General features: G+C 39.2%; 3 protein-coding genes across 4 annotated transcripts; 2 read left to right on the top strand and 1 right to left on the bottom strand.

The window, feature by feature from the left end:
- Nucleotides 1–277: 277 nt before the first annotated feature.
- jdp2b (Jun dimerization protein 2b) lies at nt 278–11,524 on the top strand. Its single transcript, XM_026318548.1, has 5 exons — nt 278–414; nt 1,527–1,579; nt 9,337–9,554; nt 10,033–10,137; nt 10,423–11,524. Exons 3-5 carry the CDS (start codon nt 9,360–9,362, stop codon nt 10,612–10,614), a joined length of 492 nt encoding a protein of 163 aa, XP_026174333.1. The 5' UTR covers nt 278–414; nt 1,527–1,579; nt 9,337–9,359; the 3' UTR covers nt 10,615–11,524.
- Nucleotides 11,525–13,103: 1,579 nt separating this feature from the next.
- On the top strand, nt 13,104–19,789 carry LOC113137563 (leucine-rich repeat-containing protein 74A-like). The gene is made up of 13 exons (XM_026319295.1): nt 13,104–13,182; nt 13,707–13,882; nt 14,176–14,283; nt 14,454–14,547; nt 14,628–14,677; nt 14,837–14,912; nt 15,996–16,081; nt 16,166–16,360; nt 16,452–16,544; nt 16,636–16,764; nt 16,970–17,074; nt 17,253–17,335; nt 19,386–19,789. Exons 1-13 carry the CDS (start codon nt 13,104–13,106, stop codon nt 19,405–19,407), a joined length of 1,296 nt encoding a protein of 431 aa, XP_026175080.1. The 3' UTR covers nt 19,408–19,789.
- A 547-nt stretch (nt 19,790–20,336) lies between these two features.
- Nucleotides 20,337–27,605, bottom strand: LOC113137288 (dihydrolipoyllysine-residue succinyltransferase component of 2-oxoglutarate dehydrogenase complex, mitochondrial-like). 2 transcript variants are annotated; one of them, XM_026318831.1, is made up of 16 exons: nt 27,500–27,605; nt 27,202–27,368; nt 25,280–25,313; nt 24,790–24,832; nt 24,399–24,463; nt 24,241–24,315; nt 24,055–24,110; nt 23,846–23,954; nt 23,489–23,638; nt 23,303–23,370; nt 23,076–23,173; nt 22,818–22,948; nt 22,608–22,681; nt 22,419–22,502; nt 22,090–22,257; nt 20,337–21,979 (listed from the first exon to the last, which is right to left on the bottom strand). In XM_026318831.1, the coding sequence occupies exons 2-16, from the start codon at nt 27,262–27,264 to the stop codon at nt 21,845–21,847; spliced, it is 1,353 nt and encodes a 450-aa protein (XP_026174616.1). In that variant the 5' UTR covers nt 27,265–27,368; nt 27,500–27,605; the 3' UTR covers nt 20,337–21,844. The 2 variants fall into 2 exon arrangements, with proteins under 2 accessions (XP_026174616.1, XP_026174618.1); XM_026318833.2 differs by lacking the exon at nt 27,500–27,605 and having other exon boundaries at nt 27,202–27,376.
- Between the last annotated feature and the right edge of the window lie 70 nt (nt 27,606–27,675).

Genomic DNA, 27,675 nt, shown 5'->3' with positions numbered 1-27,675 from the left:
TGTCTGATCTGACCACTTACTATATTTGATTACAGGCTCATAAAGGAGTTCACTGTTAGCGAGAGCTCCATGAACTAATAAAACACCTGCTGTTAAGACAAGAGTATGTGTGTTTATAGCCTTGAATTTATTTATTGGCTCGTTTATGTTTGTGGGCATGTGTTTCCCCATGTGTATCACACTTTCCTCGGCTCTGTGTATGTTTTGTGGTTGCTAGGGGCGGGGCTAACTAAGCTCCGTCTCCAGAGCTCCTCTTACGTCTGGGCCAGCAGTTCCGCATTCCTCAGCGTTCACAGACCAGATCAGTACTTAAACGGGGCTGATGCAACGACTTCAGCTAGTCCCCAAAGCCTACATCCGACTCCCGAGTCCCGCACCGTCTCATTATTACTGCGGATTTTGGACGCAAAATAGGTACGTCTGTGTGTGAACCGTTGAGCTATGTTACTATTGTTTTCTCCTCTCTTTGTTTTTGTGCTAGTGGTTAGCTTAATTTTGGCACAGGCTTTTCACATTTGCACATTTTTTTTGTTGCATTTTTCTCACCACGTTGCAGCGGCTGAATACAATGAATTGTGTTTGTTGAGTTACTTGTGTTAGTTAATGTCACCATAGGACGATGTAATTACACGTAATTGCTGCAAACAGCCTGAGGTTTTATTACTTTTAAAGTTTTCCGTGATTTTACCACAGCCGTTGACGTTGACGTTAACATTGACGTTACGTACGTTGTTGTTACAACTGTTTGTAGCAACTGTCGCTTTAACTTTACAGCTCGTTGTTTACAGACCCCCTAGCTGAATTAGCTACACACCAGCTTGTGTCAGAGGGTGTATTTTCATCTCGGGAGTGTTAACTTCAGTTTTACTAAACAGGAGAAGTGTGGGTTAGCCCTGTGAAGACAGTTATGTAACGGCAACGCTTTACACGCGAACACGTAGTAACTGTGGATGTTAGCAAAAGTGGTGTGGTGCACCAAAATGCACGGAGTCTGCATTTTATATTTTCACTCTTAAAAAACTGAATTAAACTACACCCATGCCGTTTTTTTCTACACTGCTGTAACATAATCGGCTAGTTCATTCAGTTCATCCACCTCAGCCAAGATCTCTAAAGTCAACACTCTGGATGCGATATAATAAGCTGCGAATAATGGATTAGCAAAATGACTGCAAGATACAATGGAGTTTCTGTACGAACTGAGCAATAACAATGATGTCGACGGCTTCAAATGTTTTTTAGTATTAATTAAATGTATTGATTTGTTACTTTTTATGAAAGAATTGATTAGCATGAAACATTGTGCAGTAAGTTATATAAACTGAGCATCATAAAAGTTGAATAAAGATGTCAAAGTTGAGAAGCAGGTACCAGAAAGTCCTTGGTACTTTTGTACTGTTATTTGCTCAATTAATTCATGGAATTTCAGAAACTGATGATTGATTTTCTGTCAATGAATCACTTCAGCTCTCATGGTACTGATACTGCTACTATGAACAGTAAAACATCTTATTACCTTCCTACAGCGTCCAAACACAGTTGCATCATTGACAGAAGACGACTGAAAAGTTTTCTCTGAGTAAGTATTTGTGTATTTATAACAGATTTAGTCAATTAGAGGTGCTTTTTGAGTATTCTGTTCTGCTGCATGAAAAACAACTTTTCTCGGAACAGTTAGTTCACCTTGAAACATAAGTGATGGAAATGAAGTGTGAAGTTTATTTGGCTGCGTGAGTACTGCCAAAATGTGCGCCCAGATTGGCTTATATTTGTAATCTTTGTGTTGGCCCATCATAGCACACATACTCAGTATGTTTAACAGGTTTTCTTGGTTACTGGATGAGGAAAGTGTGTGTGTGTGTGTGTGTGTGTGCGTGCAGCCCTCACAACTGAATTTGTATACTACCAGATAAATAGACTCTGGTATTACACTCATCCTCCATCACCACAGCAATAGTTTGTTTCCCATGTGCTGTTGTGATGAGCCAGTAAATATCTTCTTGTGTACGTCAGGGTCTTTTAAAAGATTTACACTTTACTGTGTAACAGTAATTCTACCTAGGTCAGGATAGCTTTAGTCATCTGCCCTTGTTGGCCTGAAGGTTAAAGGCCAGCCATGGAATGGGAAATATGATTGGTAGGGCTAGATCTGGGGTGGTAGGGGTTTGTGACTTGCAAGTTCATAGGGTTCAAAGGGTCAGTGTTTTCCTATAGTGTGAATGCATGCTTTCCAGCTGGTACAGTGGTATGTAGGGGAAACTATTTGTGTGTTCTTTATATGTGAATTTCTTTTGTGTCTTGATGTGTGTTTTGCGTGTGTCTAAGTAAACAAGTGTGTGTTGCAGTGGGTTTAAATGCCCCAGCGCCTGCCCAGGCACATCCTCAGGATGGTTTCTGCATAAATGGAACATTGCAGTGGATTAATGGGGAAGGGCTGGCGAGCCAACGAGCAGCGCAGGGCCGACAGGGCTAAGAGGCTGGACGTGGGCGCAGAGGGTTTATTTTAAGTAAAAATGCCTTCCAGTGCATCTCTGGAAAGCTGGAATTGCTAGTGCACCCTAGTACACTGAATAAACAGCAGACGCATTGCAGGCAAGCGAGCCAAATATGCATCAGCCAGGTTCAGTGATACTAATACCAATGCTGAGGGAGTAGCTATTCACTGCTGAGGGTATCACATTATCAGTGTGACATTGTAGTTCCTATAAGCCTTTCCACATTGTTTGTAAAAACAATGTATCAAGAGTAAAATGTGGACACAAACAACCAAATGTCCAAAGGTGTAACAGAGAAGACATACTAAAGTCAATGTTTTTGTAAAAGAATACAGTAAAAGTGCATTTTAAAAAGGCCTTTACACAGCTATGATTTCCAGATTTACTACCTTTTTTGGACTTGAAGCCAGTTTTCTGTATGCAGGATGTCTTAAATGTCATTAAATGTCCATCTGAACATTGATCTTTTCTCACAGCCTTGTAGAGCAACAAATGGACCTGAACACATAGTACAGTGCAGACACTGTGGTTTGTTAAATGAGAGAAAGCATCTGCTCGACATGGGGCTGATGAAGAAATATCAGAGGACAAAGTATGAAGCAGCATTAAAGTGACAGACACATGTTACATAATAATGGTGATTGCTTCAACAGGCAGCATTAAATTTGATTTTCTGGACTAGGTTGGCTAATGTCAGGGATTGCTGTAACTTGCCTTGGATTTGTCATAGACGTGAACTCCATACATTTGAAATGACTTTTGTCTGCATTTTGCATTGTGATCCATGTAATCCATGTCTGAGCCAAGCCAAAGCTCTGTGTCGTGCAAAGTCTAATCCTGACTTACAATGTGGAGAAGAATCGTAAAAATATAATAATTCAACCAGGACCACCTAGATTCAGAATATAGTTGTGTGACTGTTTGGATGGCATTAGGGAAGGCCAAGCAGGAATTAAGCCAATGACCATATATTAATGTTTGAATGAAGGCAGCCACAGTCTTCATGCTTTGTGCATATCTGCATGTGCTTTGTTTGGATTTGCTTGAAAATCTCCTCATTCTTTGGCAACAATAAAATGAATTAGTTAAACTTTTTTGCTCTTGTGTAATTTCATTGTGAACAAAAGACAAGCTCTGCATGCACTTCACTCCAGCTGCTCAATCCTAATACTTCCAAACTGTAATTGTGAGGAAAAATTAAGCTTGCTTATTACTGCTGCAGCTGAGAGTCTCATTGTCATTAACAATATAGCAAGGTTACATGTTCATAATTGTGTTGAATTGCTTTGGGAAAGTTTAGTCATCTTCAGAAGAGCAATTATGAAACTTTGTTTTTACCTATGGCAGCTGTTTAGCCCACAAAAATAGCCAAAAGAGAAATGAAAGTTGAAAAGAAAAGAGAGCTTTTTAATGTTGTGATAATCACTTCCACTCCTACACATGATCACCCTTGAGTTTAATGGGCAGAGATGACCACAGCGTGATCAGAACAACAGCCATTATTATGGTGTCTCCTCTCTTCCCGTGCCTGTGTCTTGTCTTGTCCCTCCAAGGAAAATATAATGAGGGGTTGCAGGCTTGTTGATACTGTATATTTGGATTGTCCTGTCCTCGAGCGAAGTCGATGCCAAATTCCCTGGTTTCCTCAGAGGATTGTGAAAGGCTGTAACTCAACACAGAGGCTGACTGAGTGCAGACGGTAATGATGATCGCTGAGACCTTGGCCAGAGATTGAGTGTGTGTGTCTTGGCCGGAGCCTCTGCACTCGTTCTTTTTCAGCACTTATGCAGAGTTAGAGCTATAGAAATTTACAAGACATTGGTGTGTGGACTGTGCACTGCCTTAGTGCAAAATTAAGACTAACAAAGTATGCAAGAGGTCAAATGGCATTTTGGAAAATGTGCATGTGATTCAGTGATTAAAGTTTAGAAGTCTGGCAGCACAAAAATGTAACTTCTACAAATCTCAAAGATAAATTACCTAGCAAATACTTTTAACTTCTGCTTTCAGTCACCAAATGACTTGACTGCTAGATGTTAGCTGTTTGTGGGCTCCTTTTTAAAAAGCAATAGTATATAAAACTAATGAGTCTGAAAACCCCCCTGTGACCTGTGCTACCCAGCTCCTTCACCTTCTCTATAGGGGATGAGGATAATAGGGCCTAAAGTTGTGCTTCTGGCATTTGGTAGAGACCTGAATTCCTCAGCACTGCTAATTGCTCTCAGGAATAACTCAGGAAATGGACACATTTGGTTGAGCTTAAGACAGAGTATTTGAGGTAAGAAACTAGTGCAATGTGCAAATATATATATATATATATATATATATATATATATATATATATATACACACACATCAGCCACTGCCTGCCTGTACATTTACCTTTAGAAAACTCCCCCTCCCTCACTCACACACTCTCTCTCTCACACACACATACACACACACACCCACACACACAGATACTCTCTTCACAGACCTTCGGCTAGCAACGGCTCACATGCATTAGATTAATTCTGGGCTAAAGTGAGCTGTGTTGAGTATGGACCTATATTTCATAACATATACATGACATTTCCGCTCCCCGCCCTTGGCTGCAGCTCGTCTCCTTTCAGTTAAATCTGAGAGGCTGCAGTGCCCACTCTGCTGCTCGGCTGTGTAGGTGTCTTTGTTTGAGGCTACTGTGGGTCTAAAGGCAGTGGCACTGGCTTTTCTGCTTGGCTGCAAAAGCACAGTAACCGTGTTGCATCATCAAACACTGACCACTAAACTTAGGCTGCATGCTACTTCTGTGAGGGGAAAAAGAGAGAAAAATCTTGTCTTTTGAAAAATGTAAAAATCACTTTGACTCGTGGTGGGTATAATTACACCCAGCAAGACTGCATCAGCAAACTTTCCCTGTGTTGTACAGAACACAGACTTCTTAAAGGTTTCAACTCTATATGCTTGATGGGTTGCTGAATTTGCAAGGGGGATTTTCAGACACTTGTGTGGCAGGTTGAAAGAGATGGAAAAAATTAAACATACAACAAACCTTCTACTCTACTTAAAAATCCCATTTAACTCAAAGCATGGCCTGTCAGAACTGTGTTATGCATTGTATTTTACAACAGTTCTATCAATTATATGGAAACTATGTAGCTATTTTTTTTGTCTCATAATTGATAGGCAGGTTGCTTCAGACATAATGTCACCTTTATGTCGGCTGCTGGCAAAACCTTGGTTATTTGAATTGTGTGATCAGATGACATGCAGATAAATATGAAGGTTATGTTAAGTTCATATACTGAAAGTATATACCTGCATGTGTCTGTTGAGCCCTTGCCTCAGTTGCATGTTTCAACAAGCCATAGTAAGGAATGGGGGCTTTCCTCACACTATCTTGACTTAGCAGGGTTCAATTACAATGTACTGTGTATGGGGAAGTCTATGAGACAAAATAAAATTACCCACGTATTTACTTATTTTTTCCAGTGTCAATTTCTATTGAAAAATCTGGTTTGTCCATGTCAGAGCCTAATCCAAGTCTGTAAACTGGTCCTACCTGGCATAGATATTGGACTCCAGTTTGGCTCTGAAAGTGATGTGCTCAGTCATTCCTAATGGTTGCTTCAGTTCCTGTGGCTGTTTTTTGGGCCCAGGAGTTAGTTTGTATTGCATCTTTTAAATTCCATTGTAGTTATTGGTCAGTAATGAGCAATAAAAGAAAAACACATGCCATCCTTTTTTGTCACACACATGCCATATATTGAGGTTTAGCTTGGGGCAGTACAGTGGATGAGTGGTTAGCACCATTTCTTCACAGGAAGAAGGTCGACCCGTCAAGGACCTTTGTGTGCAGAGTTTCAGTTCCCCGTGTATGCGTGGGTTTTCTCCGGGTACTCCGGTCTCCTCCCACAGTCCAAAAAACATGTAAGTTAGGTTAATTGGTGACTCTAAATTGCCCAAAGGAGTGAGTGTGAGAGTGTGAGATTGTGTGTCTCTATGTGGCCCTGTTATGGACTGGTGACCTGTCCAGGGTGTACCCCTGTCTTTCACCCAAAGAGAGCTGGGATAGGCTCCAGCAGATCCCTGTGACATAGGTTAAATAAGCAGGTATAGATAATGGATGGATGAGGTTTAGCTTATGTTTGCTCAAAGTTGGATGTGGTAAAACATACAGATGTGCAAAGGTAGGGAGAATCACAACATCCAATGTGAAACTTAAACTCTGATTAATCTGAAATGCATTAGTTTAGTAAGCTTCTAAAAGTCCTACAGTTTATACTATTGCCAGGCTATTTTTTGATAATCATTGCTCTCATTCACCCCTGGATTAGCTGCCATATGGCTTGCCTTGTTCTTTGACAGCCTCTGTGAAGAATGAGAAGGCCTTGGCACCTTTCATTCTTTCACCTCCCCTGGGAGTTCCAGAGAAAGGGAATTTTGTCTGAGAGAGGTTTTTACCAGGGCTGTCTTGTTCTTTTCCTCTCCAGCAAAAACAACAGGCTGCTGCCAAGTGCAGTGTAAATGGGAGTATACATAAAGTGGGAGAGAGGGAGGGAGGCGAACGTGGGAGAGGGTTGGGGGCAGTAAGGATTTCAATAATGAAATGCCTCATTGGACACTAGCGTCACACAAATTTGCCCTTGGAGCAAATAAATCAAGCAGACTGAAGGTGGTATGGAGATTAAATAATAGACTTTTGACAGTAGATGTACCTAATCCTCCTCTAAATGCATGGCAATATTTTAAGTCTTAGCTAATGAATTTATAGGAATGCTACATGTTGCCCCCCTCCAAAAAAAACAAAAAAAAAAAACAAGCACACATAGGAACAACTGATTGTGTACAACTGCTTTGGACTTAATTGGACTGTTTTGCACCATAATTACTGCTGGTAAATTAGTAGTTTTAATATGGATGATACAGTTGAAACGCTGTGTGGGACATACATTACTCAGAGGCTAGACCAGTTAGCAGAGAAATAACACAACTACCACTCAGAAGTGACTTCTTGTTAAAAGTAAGCTGATTTGCTCTCCGCCATGCATGACAGAAAACTCCTTTCCAACTGTAAAAACACTGAGACCAGCCCATAAGCAGGGCGGAGTACATTAGAATAGAGTTACATAACCCCACTTTTTTCATTACCTCTATGGCTTTTGTACTAGATCAACGCCTTCAGCCCTGCAAAAAAAAAAAAAAAAAAAAAAAAAAATTCAAAGAAATCAAAACTTGGTATATGTTGCATTACAGTCACTCTGCCAGCTAGTCACCCACCAGCAAAGTCATGTTTTTTTTTTTTTTTTTTTTTTTTTTTTTTTTGGCTGCACTTCACAATGCATGTCTTTGTTGGATCCATATGAGAGGGGCTTTGTTCATTTGTGCCCAACCTGTAGAGGTTCCGCTTTGGCTGAATAGTTAGAAGGCAAATGTGAATTGAGCTGCTAATGTAGAAGTCACAGTGATATCATCAATCTTTTTAAAACTCCTCAAAGCTTCGGGTTTGGCCAGTAATCCTAGCTGACATTCTCTCAGTCTGCCAAAGTTACTAAAGTATCAGTCGTTCAGTTGTATCGGTCAAGCAGGGGCTTTGTCAAAAACAAACTTGATATGTTTCTGTTTCATCAGCAGATAATATAAAATAGCAGCTGAGTGTTTGCCCCTTTTACTCATACTTTACCCATTTACATATTGGACATATATGTAAATGGGTAAATTATTTATCTTACTAAATAATTATTAATTTTTTACATAATTAATGAACAGACTTTCAAAAAAAATCTATTGCTCTTACTCTGCATCTTTTTAGAGGTGGGCAAGCTAGAGTCAACTCATGTTACACTGTCTGTAACATATTTGGTCATCAGACGTTTTCCAACTCTTGGTCTTATAGCAATTAGAGAGACATCTTAACTCTCCAGCCACTTCCTTTAGGCTTGCACAAGTTCTCCTTTGTCCCTTCTCTGCTCCTCATTCCTCCTTGATTACATTAAAAAAAAAGCTGTGGTCAACCCTCTAAACTACACAAAATTGTTGGAAGAGGGTGGTGGAGGAATGCATGAATGTTACCCACTCTGTTTTGATAAGAGTGGCTTTGATATGCTTTGAATTTTCTGTACCAGGACCAAATGAGACATTTGAGACAAAAGCCACTTGGTACATTATCAAAAATAAAAGTGTAGAAGATAGCTCTCAGTTTATGTGATCAGACCAAAGGGGTTCACAGCTTCCCTTTGCATGTAGTTGAGGCTACAGAGATGAGTGTGTAGCTGCTGACAGTGAGAAGTTTGTTTTTTCACCGACTGCTGACTAAGAAGATAACACAGCTGTCAAAGCTGTCAACGTCTGAATGCATTCTTGGAAACGAAAACCCGTATTTAGAAAGATGTTTGATGACAAGGAGAGACGACAGTAAATGAATCTTTTTGTGGAGGAATGCCAGTACTATAAAATCATAATAACGATGAAAGGTACTGTCACAGGGCAGCAGCATGATAATGGAAGAAGGGTATGAATGTATGGCTCATGTTTCTGCCACAAAGTATGAAAATATAGTAATTCTACATGACAAAATGACAGAAAGATACAAAATCTAACACAAAATGTAAACACACTAAATTTCAAGTATAACAAACTGTGAAATAACTTTTTGGTATAAATGACAAATTAAAGAAGTGTGATTTATAGGATTATTTTAGGATAGAGAATAATAAAAAAGGGAACATTAAAAAGGGGCGTTTAGACTATCCTTCCCACTGTAAGGTCTTGCTGCAATGACTTTTCAAATTCACCAAATTTGTTTTAGGCCTCATTCTCTCCTTCTAATCGTTCTGTCTCCCTGCTTCTGTCTCTTTCACAGCGGCGGTGGTGGCCGGGTCGGAAATGATGCCGGGACAGATACCTGACCCTTCACTGGCAGCAGGCTCCCTGCCTAGCCTGGGCCCGCTGGCGGGCATATCGGCCACCACACTCACTGATCAACTTAAGCTGGCTGACTTCCGCCAGTTTGGCACCATGCTGTCCCCACTGCATTTCCTGGGGAGGCTGGGGAAGAGGCCTCTGGCCATCAAGACAGAGGTAAGGAGGAAGAGAAAAGAGGAGAAAATGGGAAGTAGGGTGTGCGTTAGGATGTCTCAAACTGAGCTTATCAAGGCAGTTTATGGTTTTTGTGTCAGCAAGGAAGTAAACATTTTATTAAAATAAAGAAGTGGGAAGGGATGAATAAAAAACTGTGATTAAAAAAATGGACTGGCCTGAGATGGTCATGGTACCCTATAATTGTAAATTTCTAACTACATTTGTAAATTGATTATTACAAGTATATGTACATATGTGGCTAATAAATACAGCTTATGACATTGGCATGGTAAGTATGCCTTAGTGCTTGAAAAAATTATTAATTGTAGATGTTTCACAACTGTTTTGTGGGGGGTGGGGATCACTAGTGTTCGTTGTATGTATAATTTATAAAAGTAATTTGCGAATTCTGTCAGATCAAACGCAGTCTTGTGAGATATATATGTACATATACAGTAACAACACATTCTTTTTGCAGATGGATGAAGATGAGGAAAGGAGGAAACGGAGACGTGAGAAAAACAAGGTAGCAGCAGCACGTTGTCGAAACAAAAAGAAGGAACGGACTGACTTCCTTCAAAGGGTGAGTTCATGCTAAGGCACTGCATACTACTGAGCAGAAGCAGTGCAGCTGAAGGGAGTAGCTAAGAATAGCCTGACTTTAGTTAACCTGAGCAACTTGTTTAAGCCATTCAACCCAACTTTGAGCCAACACAACCAAGCTACTACAAGCCTGGTTTAAACAAGCATGAGTACATGCACATGCAAAACATAAAGTCAGATCATTTTTCAGAAATGATAAAAACTGCCAGGTATTAACAATATTTGTTTCTTCAGAAGTATCTAATGATTCAACATCTTTGTCCAGGAATCAGAGCGCCTGGAGATGGTGAACTCAGAGCTGAAGGCCCAGATCGAGGAGCTGCGTCTGGAGAGGCAACAACTAATGGTGATGCTCAATCTCCACCGGCCCACGTGCATTGTGAGGACTGACAGTGTCAAAACACCTGAGAGTGAGGCCAACCCCTTGCTTGAGCAGTTGTCTGCAGAAACCAAGTGAAACCAGGAAACCAGGGATACAGAATCCCTGAAGACAACCTAGCACCATTGTGGCAGCCATGAAAATGAAAACATAACTGGCAATACATTTCTAAACAAGCACTTGAGCTCCATCCTGGAGACTTTTGAAGACTCTGCCCAAGACCTGAGGTTGTAGGGCTTCCTCAGAACTGCTACATGAGCTGGCTCTGTCCATTGGAAGACTGGAGGTACCCAGTTTCATCTCTGTATTAGGTGTTGTTGACACCCACTGTGCCTACTTGTAACTTCAACCATCTCTACATAAAGGGACCAATGGAAACGGTAGATCATGACTGAAAACAACGCTGAGGAAACACACTAATATGAATATGGTGCTCTGTTACAAAAGCCCTAAGTAGACTGTGTGGCATTGTTTCAGTGCACAGGCCCACAAAGACTTTGTGTTCTGCAGTTTTCCTTTGTATGCTAGTCGAAATATACAGGTGTAGAGTTTCTAGGATACAATACTCAGTACAAGTACACCAGACGAAGTAGATTTTTTTTGTTTTTGTAATGTTGATTTCTATACCTTGCCTCGATGACGGCAGTTACCGGTTGATCCGATTTGTGGTGACGCTGGCGTCATGAAAAGCACATATACACAAAATGTTTACACCCCTTGTTTTTTGGACTTGTCTGTCCATTATTGTACTTGTTTTATACTGCTTTGTATACATAAACATATATGAATTGCTTGTTAATCACTTGATGTGATTTGTCTTTGCAGTCTTTTCAGTCTATCTGTGTCAGGTTTTGCTGTCAAACAGCTGTGAAAACAAGCAGAAAACTTTTCAGCTGAGCAGTATTTTAATGTCTGTTCCAGACCTGTATCTGCTATGTATGACTCTATTACCCTCAATAGATTAAATTTTATTTTCTAACTCTAAGGATATTTATAATATTTGTCGCAGTTTATTTTTTCACTTGTACATTATTGCATCTCTTCTCTCTGGTAAATTAATCTTAATAATTATTTTTGTAACTACGAATCATACCACTACAGTAGAAATATCAAGTGACAAAAGTTGTGCAACCATGCTTTCTGATAGCAGAGGCCAAAACCAGGGTTTTACTTTCATTTGCAAAAAAAAGGTCATGGATGTATTTGTCTCTTCCTGGCCAGATAAAGTTTTTTTTTCTAAACACAGCTCCCTTTGTTCAGATCTCAGCAGCAGGAATTTTGGACAGAATATATTTTACAATTAATTCTTATCTCCTTTAAGATTTGATCACTATCATTGAGGGTGCACAAAGTCTTTGCATTAATGTTATGACATATCACTGAGTTTCATTTTTACTTCCTCTTACATCCTTATTTGTCATATCCTTTTAACTTAAGGATGTTTTACTTAAGTACATTAAAATCACTTTGTATCACCATTTGTAGTTTAGTTATAAAATATGTATTATTGAAATATAACTACATTATTTAAATTGTTGCTGAATGAGGAATCGAACACTCACTTCACAGATTAACACTTCATTTTTGATGCCAATTAGTTTAACTTAATCTAATTAATACATTCAGTTAATCTTTATGGAGTTATGAAAAGATGTTCAATACGCTGAACTAAAATATATGGTTCCCTAACACATGAACCTTAAAAACGTAAGGCCAGCAAATGTTGCAGGACTTCAACCATAATACAACTTCACAGTCTTATCTTATACCTAGTGATCTAAAAATGACCTTACAATAAAGCTGAATTGATTAACCACTCTGATCGATCCCACAGAACAAAAATGGAGCCCCACATTTACTGTGCGGTTGTGATAAGTCTACTAATTAAACTAATCCTACTCTCTTGCAGATATACTATTAGCAGCTTCCTCTATATTCAGCAGTTTACGGTCAACAGCTCCATCTACTGGATACTTTTGTAAACTGCATGATTTGCTGACGATCCGATAAATCAGCATCTTGACAATATCACGCTGTGGTCCACCCAATGATGATCGGTTACTGTAAACACACACGGACCTGCTCTTTTTTACATCCATTTTAGCTGACACACATTTTTGTTCTGCCATAGCAACAACCGTTGAGCTCCTGTGGTCAAACGTTCAATTCCAAAACTTGTTCAGGTAGGTAAATATTTTCTCTTCTTACACCTCAAAAGACATGTTACATCGCTGTTTAACAGAACACTAAATTATGATAATTGAATTTAAATGCAGATCCAAATGTGTGTAAAAAAATAGACTACTGTAAGCGGCGACCCGCAAATTTCACCGTAATCAGTTAAAACCAGAAACGATCTTTTCTTGCATTCATTGTCACGTAAAAACCGCAGTTGTTAAGGCACTATAGTTAGTGAACTTTTTACCCAGGTATACACCGGGCTAATAGTCCAGATAGATGTGCAATCACAGCGCTACTCACCTCTCGTGTGCACGTGTTTTGTAGGCACAGGTGAGGATCTCAGCCAGCTGATCAGTCAGTCCTGCCCCACAGAAAGCCAGGATAGGATGGGGGACCAGACGAAACCCACCCAGGGCCAAAGGCAGGACAATGGTGAAGAGTGGGATACGGATCTGGAAACAGATGGTAGCATAAATAATATTAGTATATAATAATGGATGATGCATAACCCTTTAGCTTCCTCTTTTTCAGTTTTATTCAAAAAAAGACCACACAGGGTATAAAAAGGTCTAAACTTAATTTGCAAAGAAGGGCTGTAATGTTGATCATGAAATGTTTCTGTATATGATATTATCAAAACTGTAGTAAACTCTCTGCACCTTTGAAATTTTTAACATTGGCTTTAAATTGGTTTATCAATCCATTTCTATTGTCTGTTCAGATACCAAACAGGTGTAATTATTATTTGTGATATTATTGCTAATTACTGTTATATACAGCTGGTAAGGAATGTTAAAAGTGTCACTATATTTATGAACTTATGTGGTTTTCACTGATACCTTTCATATTTTGGTCATTATTACTGTGAAACTGGTAAATTGATTTATATGTGCTATTATTGTCTTTAAAAATTAAACTTTGACTTTGCAGAAACCCTGTCTTTCTTGATGACTTTTTATTTCTGTTTTGTGGCATTAATTTACTTTCAGATATCACTAATAAGAGACCAGGTTCCTCCATTGAAGAGCTGTACCTGCAGGCTTGCCAAAAGACAGGGGCCACTCCTGTTTCTGCCTTCTTTCGTCATTTGGATGAAGCCAGTCTGAACCTGAACTACTATGGTGTAGGACCCCTGGGGGCCAAAGCTTTGGCCGTAGTTTTGAAAGTAGGGCCCCTTAATCCTCTCTTCTAACCACATCAATGAAAAAAATGTGCAGTCTACCAAAATGACCACTATATTTCAATCATGCTATGCCTGGGGTTGAGGTAAGGCAAGATTGGTTAACTTTTGGTGACATGGATAGTTTTTTTAAAAAATTCTTCACACAGTTTATACTGAATAAGAGGTGTAGAGAGAAGTGGGATCTGATATTTACTTTGATTTTTTTTTTTTTTTTTTTTTTTTTTAGTATTTCCTCTTATTCGTTCAATGTTTTTCCCTTCCTTTCCATGTTTTAGAATGACTATATCAAAACCAACCTTGAGCTGCAGGATAATGCACTTCAGGCACAGGGGACACGCTATGTGACAGAGATGCTTCAAACAAACACCAGCATACAGAGTCTAGTAACTATTCTGAAACAACCAAACTAGTTCTGAAAAATCTTTATTTACATGTGAAGTTTTAGTATAATCCTCTCAAAAACACTGCAAGATGAACTGTATCTTTTCAATTGTACTATATTTAGATAACATTCATTTTGTGTCTCAAAGTTGGCTGAATGTCTTTCCTTCAGAATCTTTCCAACAACCATTTGCGTCTTGAAGGAGTCAACATCATCTCCAAAATGCTGCAAGACAATTGCTATATCAGATCCCTAAAACTCTCAGGTGGAAAACAAAGTTTTTATCATTCCATATATTTTATGTGCACGTCTGTGTGTTAAATTCATTTCTTCTCCTCGCGGTAGGAAATGATTTTGACGATTCTGCTGCTGAAAGTTTTGCAGATGCTTTAAAGGTTAGTCAAAAGTATTTCATGTTGAATCCATGCAGTGACGAAGCATTTAAATACCCAGACACTTGTTATGCTCACATAATGAATCAACCAATTGTCATATTTAAATGTTCATTAAGCTGCCATTCAACATTTTCTTTTATTTTTTTTTTTATCCAACAGGGTGACTATGTTGTCCAAGTGCTGGACCTCAGTCACAATAAGTTCTGTGATACTGAACACCTCGGTTACATGTTAGGTACAGTGAAGTACTTTATTTATGGATTTACTGGACAAATTCACTGCAGTTGCCTTTGCATGTATACACAAAGAAATAATCCAATAAACTGGAAGCCCTGTAGAAAGCAGGACTATACAGATACTATAGAGGATTTTTTTCTACCTTTTTCCTGTAACATACATTTGCTAATACAAGACATTTTCCATTTTTGGCTTTTATTTCACAGTGCTTGTTCCCCTGGTGTCCTTTTTATTTCATTTTTCATCATAAATTACTTTGCCTGTCAATCAACGCTAGGAGGGCGGGTCCAAGCGAGGACTGTGTTCATGTTGAATCTGCTCAGGAACAGCTGTGTTGAAATTCCAGTTTAAGCATTCAAAACTTTAGCGCTTTCAGGCATAAACATCCGAGATATAGCTAATATCGTTGCTGTATCAACCAGCATTATTTGAGAGCGAATGGTGGAAGAAGGTCTAAGAAGATCTGGCGCCATTTCGCTTTGTTTTTGCAGCGACCGCTTGGTAATAGCCTTCACTATGCAGCAGCCAATCGCATGACTGGCCCCGCCCTCCTAGTCTTGACAGACAAAATAAACATTTTGAAACAAAAAGTGCAGGATTAAAAAAAAAAAGAGTGTTTCCAATATGGTGGAAATAAGCATGATGAAATAATATTTCGTAATAACAAGAAAAGAACATTTTAAGACCTATTTAGTAGCGTTAATGAGCTGAATTGTAAAGATGTCTCATTGTTTTACATTTCCATGGTCATACTATTGTGTATGTTTATTTAAATATTTTATTTCATACCGTCCTAATTATTTATTTCGTTCTAAAAATTGGGGGGGAAGCTCCATAATTTAAGCCATTTGTCATTTATAACATTTTTGTTACGTTAAATTAGTTTCACTCGAAATGTGGAAACTAGCTAATGCTAGGCTAACTAGCTTAGCTCTTCAAAGCGTTGCTAACGTTAGCTAGAGGACATGGACGAAACGTAAACAAAGCGTGTAGATTTTAGTTTAGGTTCAAGACTTAATGTAGAAGTTATAAAATTGTACACGTATTTTGGTTATTTTAATGAGTTTCCCCTTTCTCAAAGCTACAAACCTAGGTATTGAGGTCTTAGATCTGAGCTGGAACCACATTCGTATGGGTGGTGCGGTGGCTCTGAGTGCTGGGCTGAAGGTGACACACACAAACACAATAAGACTTCAGCGTGTTTTTACCGTCCTGTCACAGTCTGTGTTTCGCATTTGGTTCTTACCTCAGGCCAACTCCACTCTGAAGGAGCTGCTGCTGTCCTGGAACGGTTTCGGGCCCGTTGAAGCGCAGGCCCTGGGCGAAGCGCTGAAGGTGAACAGCACGCTGGTGCGGCTGGACCTCAGCAGCAACCGCCTGGACGACCAGGCCGTGAGGCTGCTCTGCCCCGGTCTGGCCTCCAACGACACCCTCAGGGTCCTCAAGGTGAGCCGAGCAAAGGGTGGTGGTTCCGCACTCCGAGAAACTTAAGCTTCACCCACAGTAAAAGTTATATGTGTGTATATGTGTTGTGCAGCTCTCCCACAACCCTATGACAGATACCGGAGCCCTGACGCTGCTCAAAACGGTGGAAAACACAAATTCAGCACTGGAGGAGATCGATATTTCTGTAAGTGCAGCAAAACGAATTTCATAGCAGCATATGAGGAATGTATGTGAATGTGAATTGGTGCTGGTTACATCTGTTCCTGTAAATGCAGACAGTATTTGTATGTGAGGCCTTTGTGGAGCTGCTGGAGGAGGCCCGTCAGTCCCGCCCTGCTCTGGATGTCCAGTACAGCGTCATGAGCTCAGTTACCAGGAACCTATCTGCCCTCAGCATCTTTCAGGTTAAGAGACAGCACTTGATGATGGACATATTGTCAACATTAATGATTATAAAAATTGTACTAAGTCTCCTAGAGTGTTTCCTTTATGTATACATTTCTAGGACAGCAATACATTTCCATTGTGTACCACTGAAATGTCAGCAACCTTTATGAAAAAAGGAAGATATGTTTCCAAGTTTGTAACCTGATGTTGATTTGTTTATAGAAAGTCCTCAAAGAGCGAAATGAGAGCATCATAGATTTTTTCCAGGCTTTGGATAAAGAAGGAACCACAAAAGTCTCCACTGCTGCCTTCAGGGAAGCTGTAAAGGTCAGACTAACAGATTTCCACACTGCACTGACAATGTCATACTGTGTACTAATGCACAACATTAATGAGTACAACACATCAAATCATGAGAAATTACTTAACTGATCTGCAGTGGTCAGATATTCATTTGTGTGTGTCTATGTGCATTGGAGAGCATGAAGTGTTTGAATGTATGCAGGCTGCTAACATACCTCTGGATGAACAACAGCTGGACTGGATGACCAGAAAGTTTGACAAGTGCATGGCCACCATCAGCTACAGGTTAGTCTGGGAATCTCATTTATTTTTGCCAAAATAAGTTACAAAAGTCAGACATGATGGATGAATATGATGAATGTGTTCATTTATCTCTGTTGCAGTCAGTTTGCTCAGCTATCATAGAGGCATAAAGCACCATGAAGATGAGGATCTTTAGGACAGTAGATGAGGCGTCTTTAAGTAAAGGTTCAACTTTGTTTTGCTTTCTGTTCTCTATATACTAGCAATGTTATTTATAAGTCTTTTATTTTGCTATTCGAATCTTCCAATGGCAGAATTTCACATTTTTTGCTAAATCTATTAGTGGTGCTGCAGGAGCAGCTGACATTACAAACCTACTAGTATTCTATACCAGTGACAGGTGTACCTGAATAGCAGCTTCCTGTTACGTCAGTGACCTCTACCCCTCTCGTCTCCTTCCTGCTGTAGTTCTTAGCTCAACCCAATTCTGTCCAGTTTGAATACTTGAACCTCTGACACCAACCAGCTGCACCCACCTCAGCACTGCCAGCTGTGTCTGTGGTTGGGCCACAGGGTCCTCTGCCTCATTCTACCCATCCAAAAATAATCTTCTGGTATGATAACAGAACAAGAGGAGGAAGAAAAAGACAGCTGGCGTCCATATCAAAGGACCGAGACGAGAGAACAAATAGGGCCAGATGCAGCCTAGTTGTTCTGCCACATTGGTCAGCTTTGAATGAAATGCCCTGTAAAGGAAACAGCACATCCATGAATATGCAAGTGCAGCATTACTTATGCAGGCCCTGCAGAGTAGAATTATTAAGGGTGTGCTGATGAATTGTCTCAAGGTGTGACACCTAACAGTACGATCAGTTTTTGTCAGGTGTCTCTAGTGGTAACTACAGATGAGACAATGACATGACAAATCATCCTGCCTGCATATATTCTTTGCATCATATTTAAATGGCTCAAAATGATAATATCAGATGACCCTTTAGACCCAAATTTTATTTTAACCTCTGTTTCAAATCAAATCGAATCAATCCATAATAATGAGAGTAACACTGATTTGCCAGCCTCTCCCTGTACTCTATCACCTTCCTCTCTGGCTCCTCGGAGCAGGGTGTCCTCATACATATGCTGTTTTAAAAGCAACACGACCCTTGTACAGAAACTCCACTGTGTGCTATTGAATTGAAATTGTTGAAGCTACCTGTGGAAAGTCTTGCTTCCACTCAGCTGCTGCTACTATTAAAACACAGCAACAAAAAGCAAATATATGGATCCTTCTTAAAATAAGCTACACAATGCAGCAAAATAGGAAAATTTGACAGAAACACTACAGGGTGCTACTACTACAGGTGCAGAGATTAATCTGCCCCTTACTACATTTACATAAATCATAGTAGAATTGTTTTGTACATACACACAAGAACTGAATTTGACAAAATGCATAGAGATTTTCCTTTTGAACAAGAGTACTTAAAAACTTCTCAAAGTTTTGAGAAGCCTTATATGATGTATTTGACTATTTAGAAGTACAAGTGTTTATGAATAAAAGTATGAGTGGACAAGTTGGTTAATAATGGTATCACTTTTTCAAAAATTGGACTAAAGTACAATTCTTCCATAATATTGATATAATTAGCTTGTTTAAAAGATAGAAAAAAATAACAGAATAATTTAGGTAAATTATCCCTCTGATGTGGCTTGATGAAAACAAACAGCAAGCTGCCAATTTCTAATGGGCCATCTTTCATGTGAATGGACACAAAGACTTAAAACCTGCATCTTATTGAGCAATCCAATTGGAAATTCACAGATTTGGCCAAATTTTGAAGACGAAACAAAAACCTGCCAAAAAACCCTTCAGATATCTATGCACCCACTGGCACACGCTGCCAATTAACATGATCTCGAAAGCGCTAATGGAATCTTGAGCGGTAATGAAAGTAAATAATTAAATTAAAGTATCCCTTGTACCATTGTTCGCCGTATTCAGGCCCATTAGGACCTCCAGTATTCTCATGGTAATCTAATGTTTGGGTTTTTTGTGTTCTCATAATGAATTCTGTGTTTTTCCTCCAAACAGTGTTGTTCAGACATTTGTGTAGGTGCTGGCACAGAAACAAAGACGTACATTAGGACCCATTGTTCCCTGTGATTATTAAAGTAAACAGAAATACTGAAGGGGTATCGTACACAGCTGCACACACTTCAGCCTGTATTTGTGAAGTGGGAGAAAGGGCCAAGCAACCCTTAAGACTTTGTCAGAGACAATCCCATTATCTGGAGCTTCTCAAGAGCTGAGCGACAGGCCAGCTAATGAGGCTTTGAAGATCCATCTTTGGCACAGAATTCAACGGCAGCAGAGAATCTGGGAACAAAATAGACTTGGCACAAGATAAAATGGTCCATCCAAGATTGAGCATGAAGATGTTTCTGCCTCAGCCTTGTTTTTATTTTGCCACCATCAAATTATTAAAAAAAAAAAAAGAAGATAGATGAACGTTAAGGTGAAATGTACCCGTTTCTCCGGTGCAGTAAATGCCAGGGATTACAATACTGAACTGCAGCTGTTATGCTGAATCTAAACTCACATGTTATCACATAATTTACTTGTCTGTACAACTTTAGAAAATAAATAAAACTCCACTCACAAGTTCTCATAAGCTGCAATATACTGGCGATCTGTTCAGGGATGATCCAGGATAAGTGGTAGAGAAATGGCTGGAGGTTCCCATAAGCTGAGCTGGAATCAGATTCGTATGGGTGGTGTGGCGGCTCTGAGTGCAATGTGACATCTTCAAATGTATCATTCTCTACAAACAACAGGTGAAAATCCAAATGGATGCAATTTCCAATCATATAAGACAAAGCAGTGCATTTTAGAGTCTGGAACCAAAACATTTTTGGCAGTTTTGCTTGAAATGTAACAAACTGATGGATTACCAAAAATTGTTGCCTCTTCATGGTCAAATGACTAATTTCTATGCTAGAAAATAACTGGAGTGATGGAAATACAGCAAATGCAAACAGTACATAAAACTCTTGAGATGTTTAATGTTTAAATTGTGCATTTTGAACATTCCTCCCAGTATATTGTCCATAATCTGACATCATATTGTATATACAGTGACTTCAGAAAGTATTTAGACCTCTTGGTGCAATAATATTGCAATTTCTGCCCATCAATCAGTGCTCAATAACTCATGACAAAGTTAAAACATGCTCCAACTGGTGGTCAGTTGAATCCTGTTCATTTGTGATGTGTCTAGAAATTGACACATCACAAACTGAATAATTAGACTTAAGTTTAAGTTTTAAAAGACACAGACAACATTCTGATGAGACATAAATCAGCTCTAAAGCTCTGACTCTTCCCGGGAACACAGTGGCCTCAGTAATTATTCAATGGAAGTGAGAAGTTTGGAACCATCAAGACTAAGAAGACTAACTAGGCAGGAAGGGCAAAATGTCTAAACTTGACAGTTTTGGAATTAACAGGTTTAAAAATGTTCATTTTTTAATAAATTTGCCAAAATTTCTAAAAACATTTAGAAGGTTTTCACTTATCTAGCCTGATGGGAAAAAATGCAACGTTTTCCATTTAAAGTTAATCTACAACATAAAGTATACAAATAGTGTCTGGTTTGTGTTTTGAACAATTTCTGTCAATAAACAGTGAATTCATGTCTGTTTAAAAGCTCGTAACACTTTGATCAACATTTTAAAATTTCGATGGCCTGATACCAGCAACAGGTTTAAAACAAAAAGAAAATGATGCAAGACATGGATGATGCAGGGATATAACTGAACTGAGTCACCTCTTAAAAAAAAACAAAAAAAAAAAAAAAAAACAACACATGCCTATTGGACAGTCAACATAGATTTAAAAGCATGCCCTTGATAGAAGGCAAAAAACTTGTTTTCTGGTCACCATTTTTTCCCCCAGGCAGTAGCTACTGCAGTTACAGGGACAAGCAGCAAAACGAGAATTTTCTGTTCAAAACATGTTGAACTAATTTGAGTGAGCGCCAGTCAGCACTACTGTGGAAAAAGTGGCTCATGAGCACCAACTAATGAGCAGGGGAGAAAGTCATGCAGCCAGTTGTTGAGTAGAAAAGCCATTTTGTTTCATGACCACACAACTGTCACAAAAATACAGCTTGTGCTTATCTACTGATTCACATGTGATTCATATTCATATGTTTATCTGAAGAGCACATGGGTATAATAATACACCCATATGTGAGATAACTACTTTCTGCTTATATATGTATTTTTTTTTTTTGTTCTGAGACATGTAATGTAAATGGGGCTCGTCTCTTTGCTATATTCCAATGGAGCAAAAACATTTGATGATACAACAGTGGATAAAATATATTTATGCTCCATATGAATTTTGGAACAGAACCTCAGTGTCCCCCCTGTAGTGCTATTGAACAGTCAAGACAAAATGTATGTAGGCAGTTTTGTGCGTTTTCTATTATGTGGAGTTCATTTTCTAAAGCTGAGCTATAATATAAAAGTAATATAGTGGCAGAAACATCACATGTCCAGAAGCAGCACTCGTGGATCTTCCACCACTGCTTTGATCTTGCGTAAGAAAGTGACAGCTTCTCTGCCGTCAACGAGTCGGTGGTCATATGTCAGCGCCACGTACATCATGGGCCGGATCTCAACCTGCCAATGCAGAAAGAAGTTTCACTGTTTTTAGTGCTGATTTTTATAGCTATCAGGTAAAATAAAACCGATCAAAATACCAGTGACTTCTCATGAGTGACCAGTCTTACATTGCCATTGATGGCCACAGGTCGGTCAAAGATGCCATGCATGCCCAGGATGGCAGACTGTGGGGGGTTGATGATGGGTGTGCCAAACAATGAGCCAAAGACACCACCGTTGCTGATGGTGAAGGTGCCGCCATCCATGTCTTCAACAGCAAGCTCATTTTTACGAGCCTGAGGCACACGATGCAAAGGATTTTCTCATTTTTGTGATAAAAGTAAATCAGTATTTATTAAGCTCACTTAGCAGTTTAAAATGACATAGTGGGATAGAATACACTGCACTATGAGAATAATAGGCTGAGTGTTTTCAAAGATAAAACACAGATTTTTACCTTTTCTCCCAGTGCATTAATGGCTTTTTCAATGTCAGCGAAGTTCATGGCTTCAACGTTACGAATCACTGGTACAACAAGCCCCTAATGAAATACATGATACTCAGATGTAGTCAATATTACCCAGCATTTAGCAGTAACAGTTTTCATTTAAAAAAAACATAGCATTTATGGTACCACTAGTTGTACCTTTGGAGTTGCCACAGCAACACTGATGTCTACATAATCTCTGTAGACAATCTCTTTGGTTGTGTCATCAATAACTGTAGTAATGAAAGATTTTGAGGATTTAAAATATGAGGAAAAAAACATTTCAGTAACACAGTAAAGCTCATTCTAGGCTTCAGAAAGTTCCATTTAAAGCAGAGGAGAAAAAAAGAGACGTTTGCATTGTCATACCTGCATTGACAGCAGGTTGGTCGGTCAGAGCATGTGCTGCAGCCTTCACAAACGCTGACATAAAACCCAGTTTGATGTTGTGCTCCTTTAAGAACGCATCCTTATGAGTTTTTCTCATTTCCTGAATGTTGCTGAAACAAAATAATCATACGGTGACTCACTCCTGCCATAATACAGCAAAAGAACTTGATAGTTTAAACCAGTGTAAACAATATAAAGAAATATAGAATAATCATTTCAGGAGCTAATGTGGCTCACCTCATGTCTACCTCATTGAAGGTGGTCAGCATGGCACAGGTGTTCTGAGCCTCCTTCAGTCTCTGGGCGATCCTCAGCCTCATACGGTTCATCTTCACCTACAGCAGACAGCAAAAGAACAAAAAAAAAAAAAAAAAAGGTGAATCATCTTTCATTGTTTATTGGTCATGATATAAAAATTGTTTATGTCCAATATTAAAACAAAAGAGGTGCGCTGCCAGTGTTACCCTATTTTCCCCTCTGGCTCCTGCTGTTGTGGGAGCTGGTGCTGGAGCAGTGGGCTTGACAGCAGAAACTACGTGAGAGAAGGATGAGCCAAAAACAACTGATAGACCTTTTTAAGATACATACATATTACACATTATAATAAATAAACAAACACTATCTGGATATATAAATGCTAGAGAACATACCAGGTTTGGCTTGGGCAGCCTGTGTTGGTACTGGGGGCACTGGAGGCATGGCAGTAGGGGCTACCGCTGGATGTGCTGGAGGTGGAGGAGGGGCTGTGGCCGTTTCAGCTGGTGCTTTTGCAGACGGGGAGGGTGCAGCTTTGGCAGCAGCTGAGGAAGCAAAAGGGGAACAAACAGTGTGAGTCCAATACCCAGAATACACATTTTAATGCAATAGTTCATAATGTTCTCATTACTGGGCTTGTTGTCTGGTATGTTGATGTTTGGCTAGTTTAAAAAATATACTGTTCTACGGGCAAAAAAACTAAAACAGTACACAGTTCATTTAAATGATAACTGATGCTCAACTGAGCACACCTCCTTTCCGGAGTTTAAACAGGGGTGTTCCGCCTTCCACCTTCCCTCCATCCGGCACCAGGAGTTCCTCAATTACACCAGCTGCTGGAGCAGGGACTTGTACAGAGGTCTAGAAGAAAAATAGACAGATTTGACATATATCAATATTTTATTTAAAAAATAAAAAATAAAAACAATACAAATGATTTCAGGCTCTTCCTTGTTTGTACCTTGTCCGTCTCAATTTCACACACCACTTCATCTTCTGTCACCGAGTCACCCACAGCTAAAACATTAACATAAAAGGAGCATGTTTTTCATTTGCAGCCAATATATGACTCATTGATGATACAATATTGTAACTGACACCTGTTAAATACTGACATTTTACCTATCACATGTTGACAAATACCAACCTTTCTCCCACCTCACGTCTCCCTCTGTAACAGATTCTGCAAATGCTGGAGTTTTGACTATGACTACTTCATCTCCTGTATTAAGACAAAAATGTACAGCTTTACATTGAGTAGAGCTCAGTTTAGTACATAATGCTGAGAAGTATTGCAGCACATACTGTGAACAACTGATGTCTTGAAGTATCTGATGTGAAAGACGTTTGCTGACAATGGAAATTCGCATCTAAATGTTAAGAAAAATATTGTCTTTTTAGACAAATGCAAGGACAAATTACTTTATTCATCAGTGACAACTGGCCTTAATATGCTATAGAGAAAAATAAACACTGCAATCATTCCTACATTGCTTTGGTAATAAGCATACACAATATTGACCAATATTAAAATGTGCACATTCAATACTTAGCCTTCCTATGCTATTCAGTGGACAATATTTTTTGCACATGTGTAGCTCAGGTGAATTAAATTCAGTGCTTAAGTGTTTCTACAGATGAAGTGTTTATTGAAGGGCATCTGATGACAGATCAGCGAATGGGAGAGAGCACTTACAGTTGAGAATTCCTGAAAACTAATCGGCTGCAGACAGGGAGGCCTTAAAGGTTTAGAAAGCAAAGACAGAAAGATCAACAAAGGCTGTAATGACTGTTTCTCCTGAGGCTCTAACATGAAAGTATGGATGGAGTCCCTTGCAGACAGAAACAGACTGCATCTTAGAAAAACACACTGAAATACACAAAGTATCAAAACAAATACAAAAAACAACCCCCACAGCCCCACCAAAAAAAAAAAAAAAAAAAATCTAAATCAATTTGATAATATAAGAAAAAATGAACTATGAAAAAAAAAATGTTTGCTTGTGTTTTGTCTTTTTGCATGTTTTCTTAAGATGCAGTGTGTCGGGCTCTTAATGCCAGTGTATTTGTGGGCTCCTAAGGCATCACAGTCTTTTAACAAGCATTACTGACTCAGGTTAGGATCAGCTTATTTTCACATTAACAATGAAACAGAGACATACGTCTTAAGATATTTCATTACTTACGTGATATATTTTGTCGGACCAGTACGTTATTGGCCTGAAAAGATGAAAAGTAAAAAACATTTTAATCATATGTTATCTGTATCTGTGTGAATGTAATCTGGATTTGACAGCTCTTTATACCATCAGTTTTTAAAAGCATATTAGTGTAATTAGCTTACACTGTGATTAAAAACAAAGCAAAGCCTTTGTTTCTCTCTTTTTTTGAGCCAGGTAATCTGCTGTAGCATTGTGGCCTCAGTCAGTTTTATTGTAAACAGATAGGCATAAGCTAAACAGTAAACACTAGTAAAACCAATGCAAAGCCAAACAGAAAAGAATAAGTACATTAATACTGCTTTTAAAACGCCTGTGTACCTATAATATGCAGTTCATAAGGTCTAGGGAGAAAAGAACAAATGTTCAATGTCACAGAGAAAGCGGCATATGTGGACATTGTTTTGAACATCATCAACTAACTCAGTTTATCACACGAGGAAATATGACAAGATCTGCCACTTCCAACCACTTCCCTGGAAGATTTCTTGATTCACTGTTAGAACCCACAATAATTAATCACAGTAAGCATCATTACATCTTAATACCTTACACGATCAACTACCAAACTTCCATTCTTATGTACCACATTCTGTATAGTTGACATGGAGAATTTAACATCATGTAGAGGTTTTACAAAATGATTAAATAAGAATACTTTTAGTTTTTACTCCTCCTGCATGCTATAAGTCTGACAGCGCTGTGTAGCTTGAACTTTATAGCTGTTAAGTCACTTATTTCCTTAAGTCACATATAAACACAAGTTAAGTCAGCTAGAGCAGAGTTAAGTCACTTATCAGCCCAAATTACCATATTTTCCAGACTATTAAGTCACACCCGAATATTAGTCGCTTTTAGCAAAAACAGTCTTGTTGAACAGAAAAAAACATATAAGTCACTTTGGTGTATAAGTCATTTCTAACCATAGTAATTATAGTCTAAATTAGTCTATGAAGAACATAGGCTAACATCAAGCATAAGTGGATTACAAAATTCATGCACCCATGTTGAGTAACGGTAGAGTATATGCATTCTAACGCTAGAGACTACTTGACAAAATGACTAAGTACACACATATAAGTCGCTTCGCTATATAAGTTGCACTACAAGACTGAGGAGTAAAAAAAGTGCCACTTATAGTCCAGGAAATACGGTAAGTCACTTAGAGCAGAGTTAAGTCACTTCTCAACCCAAATTAAGTCATTTAGGGCAAAGTAAAGTCACTTATTAGCCCAAGGCACTTGCTAATGAGGCTTCGACCAAGTAATGTAACTGATTTAGGGTCTGTATACCTTTGTAGGTGAGATTTCAGTTTTTGACTTTAATATATTTGCAAAAATGTCTAAATACATGCTTTTACTTACCATTGTAGTTTACTGTGTGGTCTGATGGGCCAAATGGCACTAACAATTAGTTACGTGATTAATTTAAGTAAATGGTTTTGCACAGTGATGTATGAAAAACTGAAGCCTCTGTGCATGTCTAAAATGACATGAGCTATTTCTGTCAGGTGAGCTGTACACACGGCTCCATGACATGACATGATTTAGAAAAGTAAAATAAGACAGTGCTGTAGCCTTAGCTAACTGGGACTGGACAGAGATTCTAGTTTCTTAGCTAGTTTGCTAGCCAGTGTCACGGCTTGCAGGGTAGATAGACCTGTCAGTTTTTTTTAGTTATCTTCTAATAAACCTCCTTTTACAAGTCAGCCAGTTAAACAGGACAGGGTTGCCTGCTTCCTGACAAACCTGACCCGCCTGTTAAGCTGTCTGTCCTTGGCAGGCGAGGCCGTTTCCCCCGGGGCTAATTGCTAACTGCTAACGTTAGCTGTGCGTTTTAACGATTTCACGGTCAAAACGTCCTCATGTCGCTCATTTCTCCAACCTTACCCGGCTCACCGCTGACAGAGAACGGCCAAGCGTCCGGTACACACATCGGGATCGTGATAACATCGCACCAGCTGGTGGCTGTGACCCTTGTTTGACAGCAGAAGACTGAGCGGAGTACGGTGGCTCGCTGCTCTCAGGGGCGATCCGGCTGGGAGGAACCACTGAGGCTGGAAAAGGGCGGATACCAAATGCAATTTAAACATCCTCCTTAAAAAATAAACAAGTACTCCTCAAATACTATATTTCATGTTATTATGTGGCAGGTACGAATGGGATAGGTTGACATTTTTGACCACACCTCCTGGTTTCTGGAAGGAGGGGGGGTCGTCGCTGGACCAGTACAAATAACTGAATCGTCTTGTGAAGGCTCAAGACTGTGCAGACCTCTGGTGTTTCCCGAAGGGCAGCAGGTAAGTTAACCATCTGGGGTCGTTCATATTTCTGCTGCATGTTTCACCCAGAAAGAATATTTTT

This window comes from Mastacembelus armatus, chromosome 24, assembly GCF_900324485.2.
Source record: "Mastacembelus armatus chromosome 24, fMasArm1.2, whole genome shotgun sequence".
In the NCBI taxonomy this organism is placed as follows: domain Eukaryota; kingdom Metazoa; phylum Chordata; class Actinopteri; order Synbranchiformes; family Mastacembelidae; genus Mastacembelus; species Mastacembelus armatus.
This window is presented reverse-complemented; position numbering and strand designations above follow the sequence as displayed.